At 38.7% G+C, this 24,496-nt stretch overlaps 3 protein-coding genes across 4 annotated transcripts; all 3 read right to left on the bottom strand.

Annotated features, from left to right (window-relative positions):
- Positions 1-5,329: 5,329 nt before the first annotated feature.
- LOC111329410 (synaptotagmin-14) lies at positions 5,330-8,715 on the bottom strand. Its single transcript, XM_022934118.2, has 4 exons — positions 8,572-8,715; positions 8,320-8,431; positions 7,889-8,088; positions 5,330-7,056 (listed from the first exon to the last, which is right to left on the bottom strand). Exons 3-4 carry the CDS (start codon positions 7,981-7,983, stop codon positions 5,712-5,714), a joined length of 1,440 nt encoding a protein of 479 aa, XP_022789853.2. The 5' UTR covers positions 7,984-8,088; positions 8,320-8,431; positions 8,572-8,715; the 3' UTR covers positions 5,330-5,711.
- Positions 8,716-13,737: 5,022 nt separating this feature from the next.
- On the bottom strand, positions 13,738-18,377 carry LOC111329400 (synaptotagmin-14). The gene is made up of 2 exons (XM_022934102.2): positions 16,853-18,377; positions 13,738-15,174 (listed from the first exon to the last, which is right to left on the bottom strand). The coding sequence occupies exon 1, from the start codon at positions 18,108-18,110 to the stop codon at positions 16,854-16,856; it is 1,257 nt and encodes a 418-aa protein (XP_022789837.1). The 5' UTR covers positions 18,111-18,377; the 3' UTR covers positions 13,738-15,174; position 16,853.
- Positions 18,378-19,126: 749 nt separating this feature from the next.
- LOC111329364 (uncharacterized) lies at positions 19,127-24,466 on the bottom strand. Of its 2 annotated transcripts, none has more exons than XM_022934046.2 (2): positions 24,328-24,466; positions 19,127-22,217 (listed from the first exon to the last, which is right to left on the bottom strand). In XM_022934046.2, exon 2 carries the CDS (start codon positions 22,201-22,203, stop codon positions 21,001-21,003), a length of 1,203 nt encoding a protein of 400 aa, XP_022789781.1. In that variant the 5' UTR covers positions 22,204-22,217; positions 24,328-24,466; the 3' UTR covers positions 19,127-21,000. The 2 variants fall into 2 exon arrangements, with proteins under 2 accessions (XP_022789781.1, XP_022789780.1); XM_022934045.2 differs by lacking the exon at positions 24,328-24,466 and adding an exon at positions 22,523-22,671.
- Between the last annotated feature and the right edge of the window lie 30 nt (positions 24,467-24,496).

Here is a 24,496-nt window from a genome sequence, read left to right as displayed (position 1 = left end):
CACGTGAAGTGATCGGTGATCTTAATGGATCGTTTAGGTCCCGATATTTTATCAGTGTTGTGAATGAAAGGACACGTTTTGCATCGTGCACGAGCGCATTTAAAAGTGCCTGGTTGCTCATTAGTCTGAAAAGAACTTCTGACCAAAAAATTGCCTAAGTTTTTGTCGCGTTTGAATGAAATGAGCGGAGGCTGCGAAAAGATAGTGCCTGTCTCTGGATCGTTTTGAAGTAATTTAAAGTTTTTAAGAATGATGGATTTAACTGAGTGGTTGTGAGGGTGAAACGTGAGAGTGAATGGAATGCGGTCGGAATCTTCCTTATGCGACGTTTGTAGTGCTGAATGTCGATCAATAAGTTGAGCGCGGTGGTAACCCGCTTGAACGACGGAAACAGGGTAACCACGTTCATCGAAGAACTGGCACATTGACTCTGATTTGTGGTGAAAATCAGAGTCATTACTACATAAACGACGAAGTCTTAGAAACTGAGAAAAAGGAATGGAATTCTTAACGTGAGATGGATGACCGTAATAATCAAGGTGTAGAATTGAATAACGGAAATTGATGCTTACCCTCGTTAGGGCACTCTCCAATCGAGTCAAGACTACATCTGTTGCCGGGGTCTCCGTGGGCTCTGCGGTTGGCTTAGAAAACAAACGCCCTACTCGTGACGAATCAAATGCGAAACCAAATTCATCCCGTGCTTTGATCACTCTTGCAGTCTCATGCTTATTCTAACTTTGTATGTGCCATGATCTTACTGGCTCCCCAAAACAGCTACAGTCCTTGTCGTAATTCATGCAACACTCCTTTTCCAGATTCCCCCTTCACCCATTTTTCGATGTTGGATTTCAGAAATTTGTAACGCTTGCAGACAGTTCAACATTGAGAGAACAGCGAGGTATTTTAAGAAAATTTGAGGCGGGTTGTAACTTTGCTCTGATCGACTGTTGTGATCAGTTTGGACAAGAGCGACGCCATTTTGAAACTTGCTTAGCAACCTGGCCACCTACTTTCGCTGTTACAAAGTCTCAGTCATCTTTTTCCTACTCTTCGCGATCGTTTGAAGGATTAGAAGCTACGCAAAAATAAATTCTTTCTCTATAAAGTAATAAGAGCAGCGACAGATAGTAAACTGGGAGTTATGACTCCAGCGGTTTGGGCGTGTGCAGCCAGATTATCAGGAATTATTCTAAATAGCGGCGTCTGTAATCAAAATATTAATAGATTGTTGGAGGATAGTTTTTGAGCTGTTATGCTTTTCTCTTACAAATGTACCAGACATTTTTATTTACTACAGTTCATATACTTTTGACATACACGCTTTTTAATGAATAAAAGAAATATTACATGGTTTCTGGATTCTTCTTCAATGATAAAATCTGCATATCGTTTCATGGTTGTATAAGGGGCCATGATAATAATCTATGCATCAGAGAACTGTAATCAAGAAAGATATTTCCTGGACCGACTGAGAAGGTAAAAGCGGGGAACGGATCAGTAATTAAGGTCAAGTTTATGTCAAGGCGTATCCTGGCGATGGTTTTTGGGACTTGCTGAGATTCGTCTGAGTGCCATTTTACCTCAGCACTCTAAAATGGATCACGGCATGGACTGAAACAACGCGACAAAGGACGTTAATTGTTCAAATAGCTAAAAAATGTTCAGAACGGCAGAAGCAATTATTTCACTTGTTGAATTTTTCAAGAATTCAAAGCGATTTTAAACGGTATTAAGATGTACTACAGGCGGTAAATTTGACAGGTTACCGCCTGAAAGGAGAACATTGCAACGCTTATTGAAAAGATTCAAAAGCAGGCGATTTTCCGGAAAACAATCTTGGGGAAGATTCAGTTGGACTTCGTTTCAAACATACTTGCTTGACGCGCTAATCATGTTATTGTCGCCCCTTACAGTTATCTGTATCCTTTCCAAAAGACCACTCCTACTGATTATACGTATTGAATTCAAATACCTTTCAAAATTTTCCCTAAATAGCAATCAGAGTGCACCAATTAAAACCCGTTGAATCTTTTCAAAGCCATCAATAATTTGGATTTTCAATTTTACCAAACATTTTGACCTCGATTAAGGTGGTGCCTATTTAATTGGAAGTAAAAGAATGGAGAGAAAAGGTTTCCGCATTATCGATTGAAAATATTTTAATCTGGCTACTTCACCGATAAACTAAGTTTTTTTTCCTATGTTGAGCACCTATCCGTAATGAGAGCGAGATAACTACGCAAAATATGAATACATCAAGTCCTTCTGAGATCTCGTGCGGAGAAATAGCACGCAAATATTGTTCTAGCGGTCGGATATTCACTACAATTTATCCAGCTCTAGTTTGAAATAAATGCAACAGTAGGAAGTAAATTTTTGTTTTAATTTCTTTTTTTTTTTTGGAAAAAAAATTCAGGAAAATGATGCATTTTAATTTTAATTTTTTTTTTTTGATGAATTGGTGTTTTTAAGGGGAGTCTAAATGTCGATTTGGATAATTGTTATGTCTAAATTACTACAATATTTGGTTCAAAAGTGGCAGCTGCAAATAAGAGATAAATCAAGATCCTGCGATTCCCTTGTGTGTAAATGAATTATTGCTCGGATTTCCTTACCTTTGAAGACACTTCCAGTATCTTGAATCTTTGCTGTCAAAGAAACAGCAGTACAAAAATTAACATAAAGAAGAAAGAAATCACCGGAAAGAAGTTAAATGATTAGATTTAGGTGACCAAGGCGCCAAGGTTCTCAGATATAACGATTATATCAGACTTAAAGATTTTCAATTGCCGACAAATAAACACGAGGTGATTGAAAGAAGTTTTTTTTCTATCTTAACATTAATTTTCCAATTTTGGTTAACCCCTTTAATTTATCTCAAAGAATTAAGGAAACCGGGACGCAAAAGGTGCCTCTTGGAATGATTGGTGTTATTCAGAAATTTAAAGCCAAATAAGGCTGGCTAAGATTCCGTAACGGAAAAATTAATGCGTTCTTGGCTGTACAGAATAACTGAATCATGACGGGGAAAATTAGCACAACTTTAACCAATGTGTTTGAAATAATTTTGGTGCAAGAAAGAGATTATACTAGATGTGATTGATCCATGAAAAGAATAAATCCAAAACGCCACAGAATGATGACTTGTTGAATGAGAAAAAAATGCACCTAGCTATAGCTTGTTTTTATTCAAGGTACTTAAAAGTTCAGATCGTAAATGCTTTTTGTCCTAACTCACATTACTTTGATTCATCGCTTTAAATTACATTGATTAAAATCATAAAATGGATCTAAGAACGGTGCCATGTCTAAATTACCTCATAGGTGTAGCTACTCGACGAGTAGTTACCGGCTCAAGTGAACATTCTCACCAGTGAGACAAATTGGACGAGTAGCTATTGAAAGTGAACATTCAAGCAGCCTTGTTTGCTATGATTATGTAATTTAGTATTGTCCGGAAAGTACACTAAAGTCAATAAACAAAGTTCTTTTTCGTAATGTGCTGTTATTGCGCAGTGTAGTTTGAATTGAAATTGTTCTGAAGTATACTTTGAGAGGGAGATGTTTTAGTTTTCTGATGATATATTCTCGAATTCGATCTTTCTGTAGTTATCACCTATTTCAAACATTCCATTTACATAAAAATTCTGGACCTTTAAATTGTCGTAAGGTTCACATCTGAGTGTTTTCTAACTACGAAGGATATCCATAATTTAATGTGCTCAAATATTGAGCGCTCAAGAAAGTTTATCACATGGTTATTTGTGCCACTATATAAGCTAACTCACATGGAGCACAGTTGTGGTGTCAACTTCCAAGATTGAGAACACATTTCCAAATGAGAGCATAACTGCGTAGTTCTTAGTGGTAATAGGGGTTGGAGTTAGTTTAAGAAGGAATACGGTACAAGTTGTAGCAGCAAGACAGAGGAACATTAAAGAAGTCTTTGTGACCCAGGTCTCCAGGTAGCCTTCGCTCAGCGAGTTTGCTCAAGCTGTCTCCCCTCTAATGACCCAGAAACACTACGATTGCCTGTTGTATGTGGCTAATGTACCATAACGTAACACAAAGCTTTAGGCGTAGGTTCTGCCTGTGTATATTCCTAATTACTTAGTCAGCTTTCCATATTTATCAAGCTCTTCACTTGAGCTATCGAAGAGATCGTACAAACTGTAAAGAACGCTCAAGAAATTTTTCACCAACCAAAATGTTAATTCTCCCGTTTCAATATATGATTCTTGTCATATTCCAAGGATTCGCTTAGTAGACTATATGTAGTTAGGATGGTGGATAAATACTGACACGTGTGATGAATTCAAATTACCTTTGATAGAAAGTTTGTATTTCTTCACCCTCAACTAAGTATAAAGATCTACTGACACGTTCCTAACTCGCATTTTAAGACAAAAAAATAAAACACACCATGAGAGAGTGATTACATAAAAGAAAAACAAAAACAAAATTGGAAATAGAGGTTTCACCAATTACTTTCTTATTTTAAAAGTAATCGAAACTCCGGCCTGCAAACTGTTCAAATCTGATGTGTTTTTTCACACTTAAAAACCATTTTGAAACACGCATGCGCTTATCACCTCATTCATTTTGTATACAAATGAGGTTCCTTGTCATTCCTTAATCATTCGCCTCTTACAGATGTGAACTTCAAAACGACAAACCAGCTTCTTGGTCCAATGACTTAACTAGAGCATGTGTTACATCGACGGAGTAATGAGCCTGCAGTTAATAATTAACTACGAGGAGAATTACTTCGTTGACAACATTGACTATCAAAGACATACAACTAGCAACTATCAGCTAATTTTTGCAGTACTATTTTCTGGAAGATTTAAATCAGCAAAGATACCACAAAATAAGGAAAAGAATTCTCTCAAATGGGAGGGCAAAATGAACAAATTTTAATGAGTTACATTTTTGTGGAAATGTTTCTCTTGAAGTAACCCAAATAATTGGTTGTAACTAATTTAGAAAGGCATTCAAAATTTTACAATTTTAGCATTTGAATTCAAAACTACATTCAGAAAAATACTACAAAAGTTTTGTTTCCTGCAATGTAAAAATTTCAAGTTTCTATTTTCGTTAAAATGTTGCATCAGTTTGATGTTTACAATTACACGTAAAAATTCTGAAATATTTGAGTTTGCCAAAGAAATGAAAATAGTTCGATTTCTAATTTAGGGCGTGATTAAGCGTCTCTCCGGGTGCGGTTCAAACGTGGATAGCATGCTTAAAACCAAAAAAGTGTCCATATATCCAGCAAAAATCATTTCAGAGCCATAGTCATTATTTATGTATATGACAAAGTCAATTTATGCGTGGTTTCGCTTTATTTGTCAGCTCAAGAAGATACACAAACTTTCAAAAACAAGTCTGTTCAAACTTATTAACACCTTGTTTCGGGAACAGACCCTATTGGGGTTAAAAATAATTTTATAAAATTGTTTCTTCCCGTGAATTTTTTTTCCATGATTATTCGGTCATAAGTATTAACATTTGACTAACCTATTCGCCTGTCGGTGAATCGGATCAACAACACTTGGAAAATAGATAAACAACGTACCTAATACAATAATGTGCGAACCAACGGCTGCACTAATTGAAACGTTTTGGAAACGCAGACCTGTTCTTGTAAAACGTATTAATTAAAAAGTTTTTGCCATACTTCTTGTTCGGTGCATTAAATAGTGTTCCTAAATTTCATTTATTCTATGCCATGCCACGATGGATTTTTCTTTCCGTCGAGTCATTTCATACCAATGCCGCAATTCCTCTTCGCTGCTGTAATTCTGCCCAAGACACACACGACCAAATCGATGTTTTTTCAGCGCCAGCGTGCGCGCCGTAATACTTGTAACAGTCAGCAAAACTGTCACCGAGTTAAGCTCATGCTCCGGAACATGGAACAAAAACATTTCATTATATTCGGGGTCTATCATATGCCGTCTTGGAGTGGTTTTACTCTTGCTAATTAACTCTCCAGTGCTTTTAACAACCCTCACCGCGACATATGTTTCTCGTGCTTTTGAATCAGTTAACATTCCTAAATTTCTTGTCTTAATAACTTCCAAAAGAAGCTTTCCCGTAATTGGGCGATACTCTAAAGACAGTAAGATCTCGGGTCGATCTTCTTCGGAGATGGCCAGTTCTCCTTCATACATGATCGCCCCCGAAGCAGCTTCCGGAACATACGATCCGGGAGGCTGTAAATCAACAGTTGCAGGAATCATCTCAGAGTCTAAGTCCACCGACCTAAGCCGTAGCGTTCCTTCGCCTAATAAATGCTTGGAGCCCATAGTGCCTTGTTCGTACAAGCGAAATCTCAGCGACATATCCTTGATTTTGTCTTTGGGATACAAATACATCGCCATGGGTTCATTAAAGTCTCTCGCTTTTGTTCGAAAACTTTGCCGTTTTCCCGGCAACAGCATGACGCTCACTTCTAACAAAGAAGTATCCCTTTGATGATACGGTGGAAATTCTATTTTTGTAACAGTTACAGACAGCTTAGCCGTATGCATTGTGAAGTCAAGTACGACGTGAAGCCGACCAACTCCGCGAACAGTTTGATCCATATTCCAGTCAGACACAGAACTTGAAGTTGATATTCTCTTCGAAGGCGTACCGCCACCAAATGCTCGCGGAGTTTCGCTCCGACTTCTTGTCGGAAGTCCCCCGAACTCTCTTCGTGCTGCGTTTCCACGGACCGTCTCGTCGTCTGATACAATACTACTAGTTTCTAAGCTTTGCTTCGTGCGCGCGACCACGCTGGGTGCCGATCTGCCATTTGTTAGACCACTTAGGCCAAAACTTGGGGTACCAGCGAGGGTATTCCTGCGTTTAATTGCCGTGTTAGGCACTTGTAATGCCAAGGCATGAGACGCTGAGTCTTGTTTGGACTTACTAGGTAGCGGTAGGGAACTATTTCGCGTGAGAAACGCTGTCGTGTTTTCCTCGTCGTCATCGTCTAGGTACTCCGCATCACGCTCATCGAGGTCACCCTCTTCATCCCTCTGTTTTGTGTCGCTGGATGCTTGCCTGAAATGCAGACAACAGCGAAACAATGGCAAAGGACATATGAAAAATTTAACACGAACTACATTCATATCCGTGGCCTCAATTACGGCGTATTAGCAAAACAGACCCCAGGAAGATGGCTTGGAACAAATAGAATCGTTGCTTCATCTTTGTCTACTAACTCTTAATGCTTCAGTTCTGTTTATTTGCTGGCACCGTTTCACTTCCCTGATTGGTTCCCGACTCATTTAAGATGCTTTCATGTATGTACGAAATTAAAACATTTGCTCGGTAAATTATGTATGTTTTCCGTGTTCTGCATTCGTTCGTTTGATGCTATTTCGATAAACCTCTCCTTTGTCAGCGTGAATTTCAGTTGAATTTTCCCTTTCTGCTAAATCGAATTGGTGTTTCTTCTTTCTTTACTTGAAAATGCTCTATTCAAACGTATTAACTTCTTTCCATTGTCAACTTTATCAAACCTGGTGGCTTCCTATTGACTAAAAGGCCAAAATATTCTTAAGCAATGAATTTGACTTTACAATTATTGTCAACAGCTGTCCTTGTGTTTTAAAATAATTCGGCGCTCTCGCGCGCTCTCACAACCAAAACATGCCAAACACTCGACTTTTAGTCACGTTTCAATAATTTATTTTGGATTTTCTAGCCATCTAATTCTTGATTTTCTGCGTGCATCTACTTTGCTTAATCAAACCGAGCGCAGAAAATTGTTTGCGGCGGAATTCCTAACCCCACCCTATCATATTCGACAACCGACATAAAGAACGCAATTGAATATGAAAACAGGTTCATGGTTGAAAAAAAATCTTACACCTTACTTAAGATTTCTTACCTATTTTCCTGTGCTGATTTGTCTGTGTTTTGAGTTTCACCCTCTGGGTTAATAATGCTGCGGAAAAAACCACCGATTTTTGCCGTGAAATCCATCCGCTACGCGAGAAAGAAACGCTAACAGACAAGCGGTTATCCGTAATGCATTAGACGTCCATCTGGTGTCGAGAATATTGAAAATGAAGACTTTTTCTCAAACTTCTGAAAATATTAGAGAGAATATCAATTAGCACACGCTCTTTTCACTCTTCGGGAACATAAACAAGATTCGATTGGTCGAATAGGGACTCGAAAGAAATTAACGCAATTGCAATTCGTCGAAAGGGAAAATACTAGCAATGCTAGCAAACTCGCTACGAACACAAAATGTGTTTTGGAAGTATATATCAGAAGTCCTCTTTATCCTCCCTAAAATACTTTGATTGCACTCACCGTTTGCTTCGATAGATCTCCTTGACCAAATCCCTCAACTGATGCCGTCAGCCAATCCGTTTTTCATTATCGGTCACTTGCTACACGAGACGCCGAAAATTACTCTTGGGCTCTAGGAATTGTTACAGTGCCCACATAGAATTTTCATTTTCTTGGCGTACGATCTCTCGTGGACGTAATTAAATTATTTAAATGCAAAATCTAGATGGAGTCAAAATTATGCAGCTCTGACCTAAAATGACCAAATAATACCTTGAAATCGTGCCTGGATCGTTTGGGAATCTCTGTTTGGTAAATTCTTAGCTTGCTCTGTGTGAATTCGAGGCATCAAAGTTCTTATCGCTGGCAACAAATTACGAAGACCCAAAATACTGGCCAACAAGCTTCGAGAAAATCAATTAATTATATACTGTTTTTAAATACACCTGCTTCCAAATGTGTATATTTACATAAAATATTTTGCCCATAAACTCTTCACGTCGTATTTTTTATGACACAAGATTTCCTTTTGTCAGAAATAGATGTTTTATTCTGTGCCTTGCCGGGCCATCATTCATAAGCCACATCACGGCAAAATTGAAACAGTTATAAATTGCGCAATCCAACTTGCCATAAAATGGTTTTAACGCGTACCATTCTAAACAGCCTGGCTTATTTTTTTGCGGGCGATCCTTGAGCCTTTTATAATCACAGTTAGCAAATAAAAGCTTAAAAAGTCACAACTTGAAATGAGAATTGCCATTCCTAATTTTTTGGTGTTGCGGTTTTTTTTCCAAACCCATAAGTTTTCTACTTTAGAGATTAAGACCATTCGCCTTTCATCGCGTTGTGACATAGACTATATTTCCTCAACACAGGCGATTGTTTGGGCTTTTTTACTAACATAGACCGAGTGGCGTTCATTTCAAATGCAATACCCTGAACGCAACCATCTGGCAATGAAGTAAATAATTCCAAAATTAATTAACCCACCAGGGCTGCGTTCACAAACCAACATGACAAAAAAACATGCAAATGTCCAAAGTTTCCAGCCAGGTAAATGTTTAAGGAATAATGCTTTCCCATTTCAGCCTGAGCCACGCAATTTGTGGCAGCGGTTTCAGTGACGTGGGATTAAGAGCATCATTTAAATCGTAACGTATGGTTCAAAAAGCCGATTTAAGGAGGGTCGAAAACTTAGGACTTGCAGTTGATCCCTGTACACGTTATAATTTCCTAGACTCGTTTATTTGTTTTGTTTGTTTTTGTTTTACAAAAAGCATCATAAGATTTTCTCCAGATTGCAAACTTTTATTTTTATTGTAGCAGTTTCCTCCGCGTGAATTTTTTATCTAAAAAATTTTTAGCTGTGTTAGTGGTTTTCCAAATGTAATTATTAAAATCCAAAATAAAATTAGTATTGAATTTATTGCTAAATTAGAAAAAAAATGTTTATCTTTTTTCATTGGTATCATTAATTCTAAAGAGAAATTTTACAAATAAATATATATTTAATTTTGCAAATCTAGTCAAATTTGTGGACAAAATTTTGTTTTCCTTGTTTGAATAGCTCCCATGGTAACACACTCACCTGAATAAGCCTCTTGACCCTTTCGCTCCCAAGATCGCAGTAATAATTCTTCTTACTGTCTGCCTTACAATTCATGATGTTGCTTGAGCAATTTGGTATTAGATCAACTAATAATCCCTCACTAATATTTGTCTTTAATCTCATCACTTGTCTGCTTGATATTGTATTGATGTTGCAAGGAGAAATTCTCTTTTGGTCACTTATGGGAGTTGAAGGGTTGTGTAAAAAATCTATCAAGAATTAAGAGGCCTGAGTCCAAACTCCATAGAAAATATGTATTAATTGAAAATATGTATTAAATAAACCACAACATTTGGCTACAATAAAAACTGCAGACCTTCATAAAATTCCAAACAAAGAGAAAAAAAATTTAAAGTACAACCACATAAAAGAAACAACAAAAATATATGCAAGAAAAATGTCCGTGTTGGTTAGAAATGTCGAGGTTAACGTTCTTTGAGGTAATTGGCTAATTTGTGCGGTCACAAGAGCCATGCACGAATACAAAAAGAGATTAAAAGGGGAGAGGAAGAGGAAAATTGTTATTTTAGAAAGAGATTTTCTACATCTTGACCACAGCAATCTGGGTAGAATCATTTTAGTATCTTTTGTTACTATGTTACCTCAGAATGAGGTGTGAACACGCAAACACTAGAAGCTCCCCACAGCATTGCAATTATGTTGTGGCAATACCAACACTAAAAGAAAAATTAGGCTAAACTGGTAGTGAGAACAAGGCCTTAAAACTCTAGAAATTGTAAGAACATATGTAACTATATGTTAGCTTACTTAAGTTTCCATTAATTTATTTGCAAACAGACGTAGACAGTAACAAGTTGTCAAGAAGCTGAGGGACCATCGGCTAATAACTAAGCTTACCACAGAACACATTAAAAGAACAGGTTTAATTACATGAGGTACCACCCAAACCAGTATAAATGCATTTAGGGGAGAGCTTGGTTATCAACCTTTCTAATTCCCAAGACCTCATTAGTGATTCTCTTTATTGTCTGTGACACAACTTGCGTGATGTTCGGTCAAAGAATTTGATATTGGATCAACTAGTAATCCTCTCATTGATATTTTTCTTTATTCTCAACACTTGTCTGCTTGCTATTGTGTTGATATTGTAAGAAGAAATTCTGTGTTGGTCACTCATGAGAGTTCAAGGGTTAGGTTGAATGGAGAGGAGGAACTACTGCATCAACCATGCTCTTAAGTGAACTTCTGGTACACGATGATAATGTTTTAATTCTGTGTATGTGATGTTAGTTCACAAAATTAACTTCCAAAGCTGAGCATTTTCGATCTCACTAGCTCTGAATGTAAATTGCAAAAGGCAATTTTGCAAGGGAATTCTTACTCCCCTGAAGACAAACTGAACGAACAGGAATCAAATTATGCCAACGACAAGGATGTCAACGCGAAAAATTTACTAATTAAGTTGAAATCGCAGATAAAATATAGGAAAGGAATGAGAACCATAAGTCGTTCCGGTTGTTTTAAACTCGCTTCTCTCCGAATGAACCAAAGGGTAAAGATTTGCACATAGCCCGATACTACTGTAAAACTAAGCCGTAGTCCAAAAGGCAATCGATTGTTTTTGCCATCGTTTTCTTCATTCAAGAACTGTATGCATTATGAAGGGCTGTGTGGAATCTTATTGTAAAATAAATTTCGACTGGCCCGAGACTAATGAACAAACAGAAAAAATACAATGATGCAAAGCAACTAGCTAAAAATCATTTCAAAGCATGTAATTTTAAGACCAGAAACAATGAGGAATGGAGAAGTAAGCTTAGAAGTGTGCACCAAATAACATTGTCACAGGTTATGACAAACCTCGGAAGCTTGGTGTGCCCCTTTGAATGGTCAGGGTAATCGATGAACACAGCCGAACATCTGAATTTAGCACTTAAAGGAGGCGAAAAACGAGATACGAAAACCCTCAACTTGGCGCGCAACATTGTTTCGTCGCAAGTGTTGGTCGATGTTTCTCGTTTTTCACCTTGCGTGATCAACTTGTCTCGCAACAAAAACATTTGTTGCAGGTTGAAGAAACTTGTTGCTCAAAGTTGACCCGTGCTCTACTTTTTGCAACAAATTTCTTCAACCTGCAACAAATGTGTTTGTTACGAAACAAGTTGATCACGCAAGGTGAAAAACGAGAAACATCGACCAAAACTTGCAACGAAACAATATTACGCGCCAAGTTGAGGGTTTTTGTATCTCGTATTTCGCCGCCTTAAGTGTCTGACCAACCGAATAAACAACCCTTCCGGAAAGTTTGTGCTGATGGTTCACGTTCAAACATATTGACTTTGGGTTTTTCCAAGGTAACACAGAACGCACGGAGAATGACCACAGTGGTAAAGATCAGACAGATCTATGCACAAAAAGCTTGAATATTGTCGAGTGTCGTTACCTTCAGTAACGTAGGGTTTTCCAGACGGAGAAGTTAACCGAGGATGGACTGATGGACACCACATGACATAAACACAGTGGTGAAACATTGCGCGTGTGCAAGAAGTTCATTTTTGGTCGCCCGTGCGTCAATTTCCCGCGCACAATTCTTGCCAAGTTCAGAATATGACATCCAGGTAAGGTGCTGACCATTTAACTTTTGAGGGGGGGAGGGTGGGTGATTTTGAAAAAAATCTGCTGCAAGCGCTTGTTGGAAGAAAAAAATTGCATGCAGCCCAAATGTAACAGAAAAAATGTACCAAAAAATCGGAAAAAAATAATCTGCACAGCAGATTGCTAGAAACAATTTTTTTGGTGACCAGAAATCACCCAACGCCCCTCAAAAGTTAAATGGTCGGCCCCTAAGAAAAGGCGTCAAGCAAAATACGCAAAACAATTTAACCTTTGAAATAAATCAGTAAAAGAAAACAAAAGGAGGGAAAAGTAAACCTTGACACTGCGAACGCAAAGCCTATCAAATCAAGGGTATACTATCGATTTACCACTTTCTTGTGAGCATTGAGTATAAAAAGTCGTAAGGTTCTAAAAATACCGTGACCTACTAGAGGATAGCAAAGGAGGGGGGGTGTTCAAGTCACACATCACGCTGAATTTTTCTATTAAATCACGCATCGCGGAGAATTTTTACCCAGTCACGTGTCATGTAAAAAGGAGTAGTAGTCTCTAGGTAGGCTGAGCTTATACTGTAAGATTTCAATCTATCGGATGTATTACTTAGAATTTATGTTGCATACAACGTCTTTTCTTCTGGAATGAATTGCGTTTCACTTGCCAGACTGCTTTTTGTCAGACAAATAGAGACTACTTAGTTGTTGAAAGTAGACACTCTGAGAGCGTTTATTCGGGCTTCGTATCACAATATCCCCCATGGGTTAGGGGGAAGAGACGGCTGACATTTAAAATACCTTTTTGGTCAAAGAGCGTTCACTTATCACGGAAATCTAATTGGTAAGACGTGTAAATCATGCGTCACCCGCTTGTAAAATTGCAAATCACGCATCATGTTGTGATGTCCGGTCCCCCGTCAGACGAATTATTGGGGTTCAATTACGCGTCACGCTGCAAATTTTGGCGCCATCACGTGTCACGCAAAAACCCTCCGTCACCCTCCGCCACTAGCTTGCGTGGTTGATAACGACTCTTGTAAGACCGCTTGAAAGCACGCCACCAGACACCAACTTTACAACGTTCGTATATGCGCAGATTTTAGGCTGCTGTGAGCTCAGTCATTGATCTCACAGCATTTCAATAACTCTTTCCAATACATACGAAGCTTAAATCTTTTAAAAAAAATCAGCAGAACAATTATGAATCTAACAACTACGTCCGCTCATTAATAAATCCTGAAATTTTTTATACACACGTTATGAAAAAGATGCAAACGGTTTTTTATTGAAGTACTCCTTTAAATGGTGCCTCGTATTCCATGTAAAAGCCTAAAAAAGCTAAAATGTCATATTACAGCTCAGACTTGGTCTCACCAGTCTATCTAGTTACAAAATTATGTACAGAGAAACTGTCGAATGAGAAACAATTTGAATTAATAACAAGTGCAAACATATTGTACTTTCTCGTGATCGTAAACTAGTCCGATCTTTAGACGAATAAAATTGATCTCAAATTTTTGGGAAAGAAAGATATGCTTTAATGTGACAGCGTGATGCTGTTAGTGAGTTTCACAGGCGCTGACCAATACTTGGCTGAAAAAGGAACAATTTTCAATTTTTTCCCTGTATATAAACTGATCATTTTTCGTAGATACACGAGTAAAAATATGCTTTCGTGTACTTTTTTTTATCCGATTTCATCCATAAGAAAAGACGGATTGATCGTTTCACTAAAAATCACACTGGTTCTCATCGGCAACCGAAACTTTCTTTTTCTGTTGCCACTCAGCATTCTTTGCCGAAGATAATTTGCTTTGCCATTCATTAGTAAAACCATACCTAGCGTGCAAAATCGACTGATCGGAAAATGAAAAATATTTGAAAATACCAGTTGGTAAGTCTGTTATATCGATCGATATACAACCAAGGGTTCGTGCCATGATGCATTCCGTGCTGTCAATGTTTTATCGAGGCTTTGTCCCACATCAACTGTCAGCTGACAGAAACTATTCATTGAACAGTCTATCGTGCATTCTAGAAATACAAATGTGTCTTCACAGCCAATCAGAGTGCAAACATCTTACGGAATATTTTTCCATAAAAGACGAAGTGGTATCGCATCGTGCACGTGATTAAAAATTGTCACCCAAAAGTATAGCCTTGAAACGTTGCATTTAGAGTACAGACTCAACTACCCTTTAATTCAGTAGCTACTATATTTCATCAAATAGCAAAAAACACTGTAAGAATCTTATTAAACACGGATGCCGTGGTTTCACTAAAACTTTTCGCAAAAATTTGGAGACGAACAAATTGATTACAAAATGTCTGCGTTTTGACGCGAAAATGCGAACTACTGAAAGACATTGATGCTTTTTTTTACTCAGTCTACAAATTAAGTTTGAAGAGGAAAAGGTTGAATATGATCATGCCCCGCATATTTTGTCGTTGCAGCTAATTCACGTATAAATACATGCGCAGTTTATTTAAGTTGTAAAAATTAAAAATATGATGATGGATATTATATGCACATGGAAAAAATTTTTATCAATGCCTAACCGACTTATCCATAAGATATGTATGATTTTAGACATTAAAAATAACCATTATAGTTAGATTTCAACCATACTGCAAACTCTCCACAGTTCTTGTTCCTCCCTTTAAATGAGTGCATTCAAAGCATTCTTTGCAATTCTGAGAAGGAAAGAGACAATTGAAAAACATCAGCTTAAAATTTATTCTATGGCAATGAAATCTGGTCAACCTTTATTGCATGATATAATAACTGAGCCTTAAAGGGCTTAGAAAGCATCCACGAATACCTTTGAAATTATCTATTTTAGTATCATCAATGGGAACAGTATCTACAAAAATTATCTATTATCAATATCATTCCTCTCTTAATAAGAACGAAAGAGAACGACGGTTTACACTGTTTCTTGGTTTTAAGAGGCTTTATATTTGACCTCATCCAAGACATCATCCACTAAATGATTGAAAGTAATAAATTTGAAAGAAATTTTTGTGCTCCGTCGCTGAGAGTACTACGAGATAATCAGTGGTTTTATCAAATGAGTTGATAATGACGTTTCGCGCGTTAACCTTTTGTCAGAGCAAATGACAAAGGGCTAACGCTCGAACCGGTGGCCAATTTACGTCATCAACCCAAATGATAATTGATAACTATTCGTCGAAGATGAATTGACTAGTTGTGGATATTTACTTCGCCGCTTCGCTTCACTTCGGTGAATAGTTGTTTAAGTGTGTACTAAAACAGTGAGATAATATGTTACAAAAAGATGATTTTGACTCATTTATTCCCGCAACGATTACAAAATTTTCGGGCGCACTGAATCCCGCACGCGTGGCTCGGAGATAAATTAATAGCAAAGGATATTTGGAGTTTGAGTAGCCAATCAGAGCGCGCCTAACCACCGTTTTAGTACGTACTCAAACCAAATCATAAATTCGATAATGCTCTTTTGCTTCTTCATCATCTTACAGTTACGAGCTTGGCTATGTTACCCTTTGTTATTCATTAATTTATATTGTTATTCATTAATTTATGTTGCTATTCATTGGTGGCGTGTGATTTGAAGAGGACTCTCTTGGGCCCTCTCACTTGTGAAATACACGTCATCATGACCAAACCACGTTTGCGGATCCTTTTAAAATCAAATATAATGACAGGGCAGAAATCATGCGTGTTTACCATAGCACTCGATTTCTTTCTGGGCTTGTCTTACTGCATTAGTTAGATCTTATTGCTAAGTTTCCTTTCTTTATTTTTGATTGGTCAGAGGTCTTGGGCAAAAGCTTTATTTGCCTCAGGACACTTGTCAACAAAACCCTTACAACACATGAATAGTGCAAATGCTATTCATGTAAATTTGAGGAAATTATTTTTTCTCCTCTCGCTAATTTTCTTGATTGAAGTCTTGGCAGAAGCTGTGCCTTGCAAAAGGTTTTTAGGAAAAACTGGAAATTTGACGTTTGTGCCATTTTTAACGGAGAGATTCACTGAATTTGAATTTGGCTAATCTATGAAAACAAATTCTGAGGTTTGAAAGTTTCTTCTACTCAAGCTCTTGTTCTGCTAGCTTCCTGTTACGAATTAATGCAATGTGTTATGAAATAAAGCTTTTCTAGGCCTTATCTAATCCTTTTAACTGCTGGCAATTTGTTGAATTTTCGTTAACTTTATGTACTGAAGTATGTTTCGTAAGTGGCAAGTGTTTTTTTGATTTGTTGAAAATAAGAATGTTCACGTAATTAGCACTATCCGAAAAATGTCTAGTGAGCATTTGACTGCGTTTTAAACAAGATCATATGGTTTAATGCTTAAGAGAAAAACGAAGCAACAAAACTGTACCTTATTTAAAGAGTGGGTGCCATTGCGTGACAACTCGCTCAGATCCCGTCACGACTTGATTCCAATGGTTTTGCTGCTCATGACTACTGGACTGTTTTCCAAAGCAAACTTCTCCAATATTCTCTCTCTTTCCTCGCCTCTCCGTCATACGGAATAGCGTGAAAACCACGGCGATGCTGGCCAGTTTGTCGTATGTCACGCGAAACATAAACATCTCGTTGAATTCTGCATCAATAACGTGTTTCTTCAGCGAGGTTCGACAAACGCGTAACAGTTGGTTGTTATCTCCGATCAGCTTCATTTCAACAGCGATGTCTTGCGGTTTGGAATTGTTGAGGAGACCAAGATGGCGGGTTTTGATAACTTCAGCAATCAGCTTTCTTGTCAAAGAACGGTACTCCAGAGAGAGTAAAATTTCAGGTTTGGAATCTTCTGGCGATGTCTGCCCGCTGGCGCCCGTGACAGACTCTATGTAGCGGGAATCAATGGCGTAGGTCTCGGGAATATTCAGATCCAAGGCGATTTTAACCGCCTGCAGACTGAGGCTGATTTCTCCAAGGCTTACAACTCCTTGACCGATCAAATGCTTGGTCATGGCACGGTGGTTATACAAACGAAATCTGAGGGACATTGTTTTGATTTTCTCTTTTGGTGTCAGAGTCATGGTAAAGGGATCCTTAAATTTCTTTGGACGCGCACGGAAACTGTGCTGATGTATCGGCAATAGAGTGCAACTCACCTCCAAATCATCCATCTTCCACTTCTGGAACGGAGGGAATTCAACTCCCAGTAGAGTCAGGGTCAGTTTGGATGGTGCGGGATCATACACAAACTGCAGATTAAGCCGTCCGCCCGTCCCGATTTCCCTGTTAATCTTCGATGGAGCGCCGTTCTCTTGCATAACTTGAATACTCGCAGGGGCGTTTAAGGAGGAATCTTCCTCGCTCCCCACAGTCGACGGCGCTGTCGATGCAGTATTCGCTTCCTCATAGCTGGGTCTATAATCATCGCTTGGTGACACCACGGGCGCCGACTCCGGCTGAGTTGGAACATATTCAAGTTCCAAGTCATTAGTGCTGACAGCGTTTCCCTTGTCTTCCAAGGCTTCTTTCCCTTCTTCTGTTGGGGCGTCTGGCTGGTCTTTAGCCACAGATTTCTTCTGTACTTTTGGTCTGTTCGTCTCTGCGCCTATGCAGCACCGCCATAACGAGAAAATAGAAACAGATTTTTTCGTTTCTTTCTCTTCTTTCTTAGACATGACGAAGCTTTCTGTTACTGAAGCGAAAAGCTCACTTACTCCTAAGGAATTTCTCTCTGAGGCCTTCTAAAGGTGAATAACTTAACTTTGAAAAAGTGAACTTCTCCACCGAAAAGGTTTTCAACCGGAATCGGTTCACAACAAACCCACAGACGAAGAGTGTTTATGTTCGAGAATCGTCAGCAAACAAACAGACGGCAAGCGCACGTAAAGCGAACGATAAATTATATCGCCCCTAAACCTCAGTCATAAATTTGACTTGTTAATAAGGTTAACAATCTTTGGCGCTCTTTTTGTTGGTGAGTTATCGCTTTGTCTATTGTTTCGGCTCCAATAAAATTCGATTAAGGACATGCAGAAGGCATCTACTTAGAACTCGTTCGCCTCACATGAGTGATTCTATTCTTCAGATCTACTGTTTGTCATTCAAGGCGTTTTCCCAACAAACAGGAGTCCATTTCAAAACGTTAAAATTATCGTTTAGAAAAAAATCAAACCACTGTCATGGATTTCAAAAAATTAATACATGCACTCAAGTCTGTTGATTAAAAGTTTGCTTCAAATCAGAAATGCGATGAGAAAACTAAAATCCTACTTGAACAGAATTCACGATGCTGTCTTGCAGTTTTAAGATTCAAAAGAATTCATTATTTGTTGAACTTAAAAATAGCTTCATACAATAGCGACAATGAGATAAATTGTTCCAAAATACCACATCTCAAAGAAGCTTATGCGACAGCCTCAGGGGCAGGAAATGCGGGGAATTTGTTTACTTCAGATTCATAGGTGTATGATATCAACGATTTTAAAATGCCGCTCAAGGATTGTTCAAAATGTTTCGGTCAGAAAGAAAGTGCGGAAATAACTTGCCTAAATTTTGGTCCATCGTTACCCCGGCATCGCAAATTGCAACCATTTTAAGAGTTAACTTTCTTTTGTTGAGAAGGTGAAAAACACACGCTATTGCGCAATTTCGTAGGTCGCACTTCGAGTCAATGATCTGTAAATCACACCAATCAGCTGAATGAAGTTTTATTTTTGTGCAACAAACCAAAGCGATGAAACCATCCCTGCGAAAAGACAGTCACCATCAATGAAATCGTAATACCTTAAGGCAAAGTTAATTTTTAGTCAATTTAAATACACTAAAACTAAAGAAAACTCCCCTTTGACTCAGTAAATCAGCATAAGTAATTTTGCTCCCTATGTTATAGAGTCTTATGAGAACTAAACAAATATTTCATCGCGTATTTTGAATTAACACAATTTAGATTAAATTTAGAAACCTTTGGACTCAAATGTGACTCAAGATAGACCTGGTGATTCTACAAGCTGTCCGTGAGCGAAAGCGGGCATGATAAGTCAAAAGCACTTTTTGCGTTTTGCACCTGTAAACCAATAGAAACTTGAAGTTTATTTCATAAGTTTATTTTACATCAAAAGTGTTGGATCACTCGCCTCTGACTCGTGATTTACAAACTTTTCTCGTACATGTTCTGCCAACATTACGGCGATAAAATGATAGAAAGTGCACTGTAAATTGTTTCCTTCCTGGGGGCTTTTGGCAAGGATTACGTATTTTTTCAAGTTGAACTAAGTTCAATGACTTCCTTAAAGCTTTGGACCAACGAGCTACAATCAGCGTCAAAATTAGTTGACACATCATGTCGGAGGAATTCTGTTTATGTGAAGAATAACATTCCTGTTTCTACCACACTATTAATCATTAACAGCCTCCCTCCCCCATTCAATGTAGGCCAAAAGTTCATGGAATCACGATACAACATTGTTTTCGAGGAGAAGGGGGCGAATAGGTTAACTTAGCTAGGGAAAAAAGAGATGAAATTGACTGAGTTGTCGCTGATTGTATCAGCCTCGGGCTACATTCCGCGGTGTTAATGACAGTCAGAAATCTGGTCATGAGAAAAGTGGAGGGCGAAAAAAGGAGTGAGGATTTGGGCGGGCTGCGTTCAAATACGTCGCAACCCGAAATTTTCACCCCACGTTTGTGGGAAAAACCTATGAGGCGAGTGAGGGTGGGAGCGAGTGTGTTAACCAAAAACGTGGCGCAGTTGATGATTCCATCGGCCATCTAGAACGCTCGGTTAGGGATCAGTGTTAAACCATTACATTACCGCTTCTCTTTCATAATTTACATTTGCGACAAAAAATCTCGTAAAAAAATGTAAAACTACTTTATCACGACCACCATTGGCTTATTGAAGCTGACTTCGGTCTCATAAGAATTCTTGTCACTTGTGTGTTGAAGTATGGGATTGTTCCTTGATTGATTTAAGAAATTTGCCTAAGCCCATCAACCAATCAGATGCAAAACTAGAACCCACCGCGACATCGTCACACACATTTTCCCGCGCTTCGGGTCGTCGGCTTCTCATTGGCTCCATTTGATATCTGTTCTTTGGATAAATCTTTGTTCTGATTGGTTGTTGCGAGTACTTCAAATTTCATTTTTGTGTGCACGATCGGAAAGCGCCATGAGGCTGGCTAATCTGATCAACGAGGCTCTGAAACATTTTCAGGGCTTCTTCTAGTAATGAGAAGTTAAAAATTTTCGGTGCTTTAAGGTGTCAATTTTTGTAATTTATAATTCCTCCCGGTTCAATCCACATGGCCGTCAATTACAATATGTATTCGAAATATCGCTTGTTACCGATGAGAGTGTCAGCCCAGGTCAGGTGAAAGTACATTCAGTTCATAGCAGATTATCGACAGCCGTTTTTCCTAACAAAATTACGCCGAGTGGCCTCTTTCGTAGTTTTTGTAGATTCTTTGTAACAAATACTTAAATCTCTTTAAATCTGTTCTTGTCCCACCGTTTCTACTCCTCGTACTGATTGCCTATTGACGAGTTCGTTTTGCAAACCGAAAGTTAAACATAGTTATTACTGGTAGTTTCAGGAGGAGGACCGGAGCATGTCACCTGATTGGTTCCCGCTCTTTCCCGGTATTCACCTCTACTCGTAGTGATTTCACTCGTTCCTGACTTAAAACAACACCAATTGCAACCAAGGATGCACTCCTTGGGAGGTTTAAGAGGTGAAACAGCATAAATAACTGTGCAAGCTAATGCAAACTCCGTCAAACGGAATAAAGTTTCGTGAATAAACCAGGGCCAAGGAGCCAGCTTCTTGTTTTTATCAAGCACATACACATATTCTATAACTTCGACTAAATCGTAAATTTTCAAAGCAAATAACGCAATGCAGAAAAATATCGTAAGTGTAGTAATGGTAAATACTTTTCTGACTGCTCTTCTGTTAAACGAAGCCTGACGCATGCGGTGTGCGGTACCGATAGTCATGGTCGATGCCGTCATGGTACTTGGCATGGTGAAGTTGTGTTCTCTGTTCTCGCGAACGACTTTCCATCCGGTTTTTGAAATACGGATACCTGTGAATAGAGTCATCGAGAGGAGATACGCAGTGCAGACCATGTATAAAGCAGAGGTACTTTCCACTAAAGCGGTTACCACATCTGCTACGATAACAACACTGAAATGCCCTATGATGACAAAAACCAGAAATCGAATTCTTCTCAGCTTGGAGAACGTCAGCGGTGTTGTTTTCACGCTGGCTGTGAACGTTATTTGTATCAGGGCAAACGCCGCCATGAAACAAGGAAATCCTAGACCAAAAATAATCCGATGAACATACAGAGGGATGACAATATCTGCTTCATTCAAATTTGTCGTAATTTCGTACGGGAAAAGTACCAGCGCGAGAGCCCGAGTGATCCCGAGAACTATCAACAACGAGTGTACAGCGTACGAGACATTACGGGATACTTTTTCCCGAACTTGCCGCCTTTTCGAAGCAGCGACGAGCTTCACTGTGGAGTATATGGCAAGTCCCAGGAACAACACGACGAATGAGATCCAGTGCAATTCCCAGCCCCATTTAAAGGCAGCTTTCGCTTCCTGCCAGTCTGGCACAGGTTCAGAGTTAAGCGGTCTGTGATGTCTTGTCCCAGATTCAAGATTTGGAGGAGTATCGCTGGTATTCGAACCTACTGCAACGTTCAATGTGCCATTGAAACTTGCGGCTTGATGCAAGTTATTTGCGAGAACCGGCATGATCCTGGAACAACCTGTTGAAATAGGAGAAAAAATTAGGAATAAAAAAGAATGTTTTTTGGAACAAAAAAAAGCCGCCATAATTTGAACATCTTTGAAACGGTTTTTTTTTTCATGTAGTACCATGGCCATGTTTCCACCATTTTGAGACAAGCCACCGAAAAATTCGTTTGTGTAAACGAAGTGCAGTGGCAAATTAAGAGTATTTTCCTGTGCTCATGCAAGCTGTTTATAAGAGCCGAGATTGTGCTTAAGTGTCAAACAAAATTTCAGCAGAAACATTGCTTGGATCTTAAGAAAAAACACGATGATGTCGTACCTTGAAGAGCAACACAAGTTTAGAGCCACATGAGCAACATATAGAGAGGCTAGCCAAGTGAAGAAAGAAATGCGAACCGTGAACAATGAGTTTCCCACGCTCCGAGTTTGGTTCTGATTTGATTTTGCCGACCAGGTTTACTTTATATCTCAATTGACGTTGTTAAGGACTTCAGTGCGTCAAAGTTTCAAGTGAAAAATATTGCAACTTGGCGCTTTGCAGTGGAAAAGTAAGTCACTTAGCAGTCGATGATTTTCTCATAAACCAATATCCCAAGAATACCGAGTAATGGTCAGGGGGGCTGGAATATTCAAAATGATACAAGTTAACGAAAAACTATCAGAAGTTTAGGTTTCAGTCTCTTTTGAATAAAATAATTTTCAGGATGGGAAATTTCAACAACTATTTTTCGCCCGCAGACCAAAAATGCACAGTTAAAGTGTTAAGCCTTGACGGTTACTTCACACGATTCCACTTACTTAATCAAGTCACGCGATTCACAAGCACAAATAATATTGCTGCTAATTTTTCCCTCTCTGAAATCACATAATTTCCTTTTTAAGTTGTTTACGCAAAGCAGATCTTTAAGTCTCTGCTGTGAAGGTTCTGTGAGGATCGGAGTGACTCTAACAATAATTGTTAAAAAAAAGATGGTCCGACCTGCGTAGAGAAGGCTGTAGTAATTTCGGAAACGTTTTATTGTAGTACTGAAGAAACTCACCGCAACCACAATCTTGCTCTAAGAAAAAAAATATTTCCTTTTTTCCGGCGAGGGCAAAATTTGTTGGTTTACGAATCTAAATTTGTTATTACTTTCTAAAACCTATTTACAACTTAACAACATTACTTTTTGATGAGCAAGCATAGGGAAAATTTTAATATTGATCATCAACCTAATCATGAATAACCGCAGTCTCCATTTATTGCTCCTGTAGAAACTCCCGCCGTAACTCTCTCATTCATAATTTCAGCTGACTAATAAATCGTAATATTGCTCTCATTCCCTTACTCTCCAAAAACTCATCACTTAAACTTCTTAACTTTACTTCATCATCGTAGCATCGATTACTTGGGAAAACAGGTTGCTTTCTGAGAGGAGAGCGAGTTCGCAATTCTACCTTCGGAAAGTTTGTCTACCATCGATCCTTGGCATTTAGAGCCTGGTCCAGGTTTTCAGTTGATGAAAAAAATAATAAAAAAAATAAAAACAAAACAAAAGAAAAAAAAAACGGAGCGAAATAGTAACAAGAAAAGCTTAGGTCGGGTCATCACACGAATCGACCCAAGCCTCCCTTCATTCCTCCGCTACCATTGCGCCATTTACGAACGAACTAACGCCTAAAGGAGGGGAGAGGGGAGACCGGATTGGACGCCGGGGTTTAGACGACAGGCAGGAGGAAAGTTCCGCTCTTAACCATAATTAGTCAGGGTGATTCAGTGAGTGGTTTTGAACTTGTATAGCCAACTCACTCTCCTTCGAAGAGCGCATTTCGATTGACTGACGTAAAAGCAAACCCAAAGAACACAGTCAGACAACAAAGAAATGGGAAATATCACAGGCGACAGTGAGAACGCAAAAAAACTGCGCGGGAAACGGGAACTGGTGATTAAACAAGTGGTTCTGGTTTTGAATCTGATTGGTTGGGAGGGTAGTGTTAGTTTCCTTGGACCAGTCACGTGGTAACGTGAAGCATAACCAAAGATTTTCCGGATTAAATTCGACAAAAAATATACAATTCTTCTAAAAAGCCTGTACTTCAGGCGAAAAGTTTCCTTTTAACCTATCCCACCTAACCCCGACAGACCTCACGAAGGCAGAATGGATCTGTTCACCTCCAAGTTACCCCTTGGTTACTCCAGTATTTTACCAGAATCGTATCCACTGTCTACAACACCATTGTTCTGAAGCAGGTGCCTCTGCTAGCACACTACGAACGCAGTGCTATTCCTGTGAATGACACAAACAAATAAACC

Source organism: Stylophora pistillata, chromosome 8 (genome assembly GCF_964205215.1).
Source record: "Stylophora pistillata chromosome 8, jaStyPist1.2, whole genome shotgun sequence".
Classification (NCBI taxonomy): Eukaryota; Metazoa; Cnidaria; class Anthozoa; order Scleractinia; family Pocilloporidae; genus Stylophora; species Stylophora pistillata.
The sequence above is the reverse complement of the archived record's forward strand: the minus strand, read 5'-3'. Positions and strand labels throughout refer to the sequence as shown.

What these genes read in the sequence shown, in the direction of transcription:
- LOC111329400 (XM_022934102.2), bottom strand. Translation starts at nt 18,110, where the DNA reads ATGTCTAAGAAAGAAGAGAAAGAAACGAAAAAATCTGTTTCTATTTTC.
- LOC111329410 (XM_022934118.2), bottom strand. Translation starts at nt 7,983, where the DNA reads ATGGATTTCACGGCAAAAATCGGTGGTTTTTTCCGCAGCATTATTAAC. An exon ending in AAATCAGCACAGGAAAATAG is followed by an intron (nt 7,057 to 7,888) that starts GTAAGAAATCTT and finishes TCTGCATTTCAG; the next exon opens with GCAAGCATCCAGCGACACAA.
- LOC111329364 (XM_022934046.2), bottom strand. Translation starts at nt 22,203, where the DNA reads ATGCCGGTTCTCGCAAATAACTTGCATCAAGCCGCAAGTTTCAATGGC.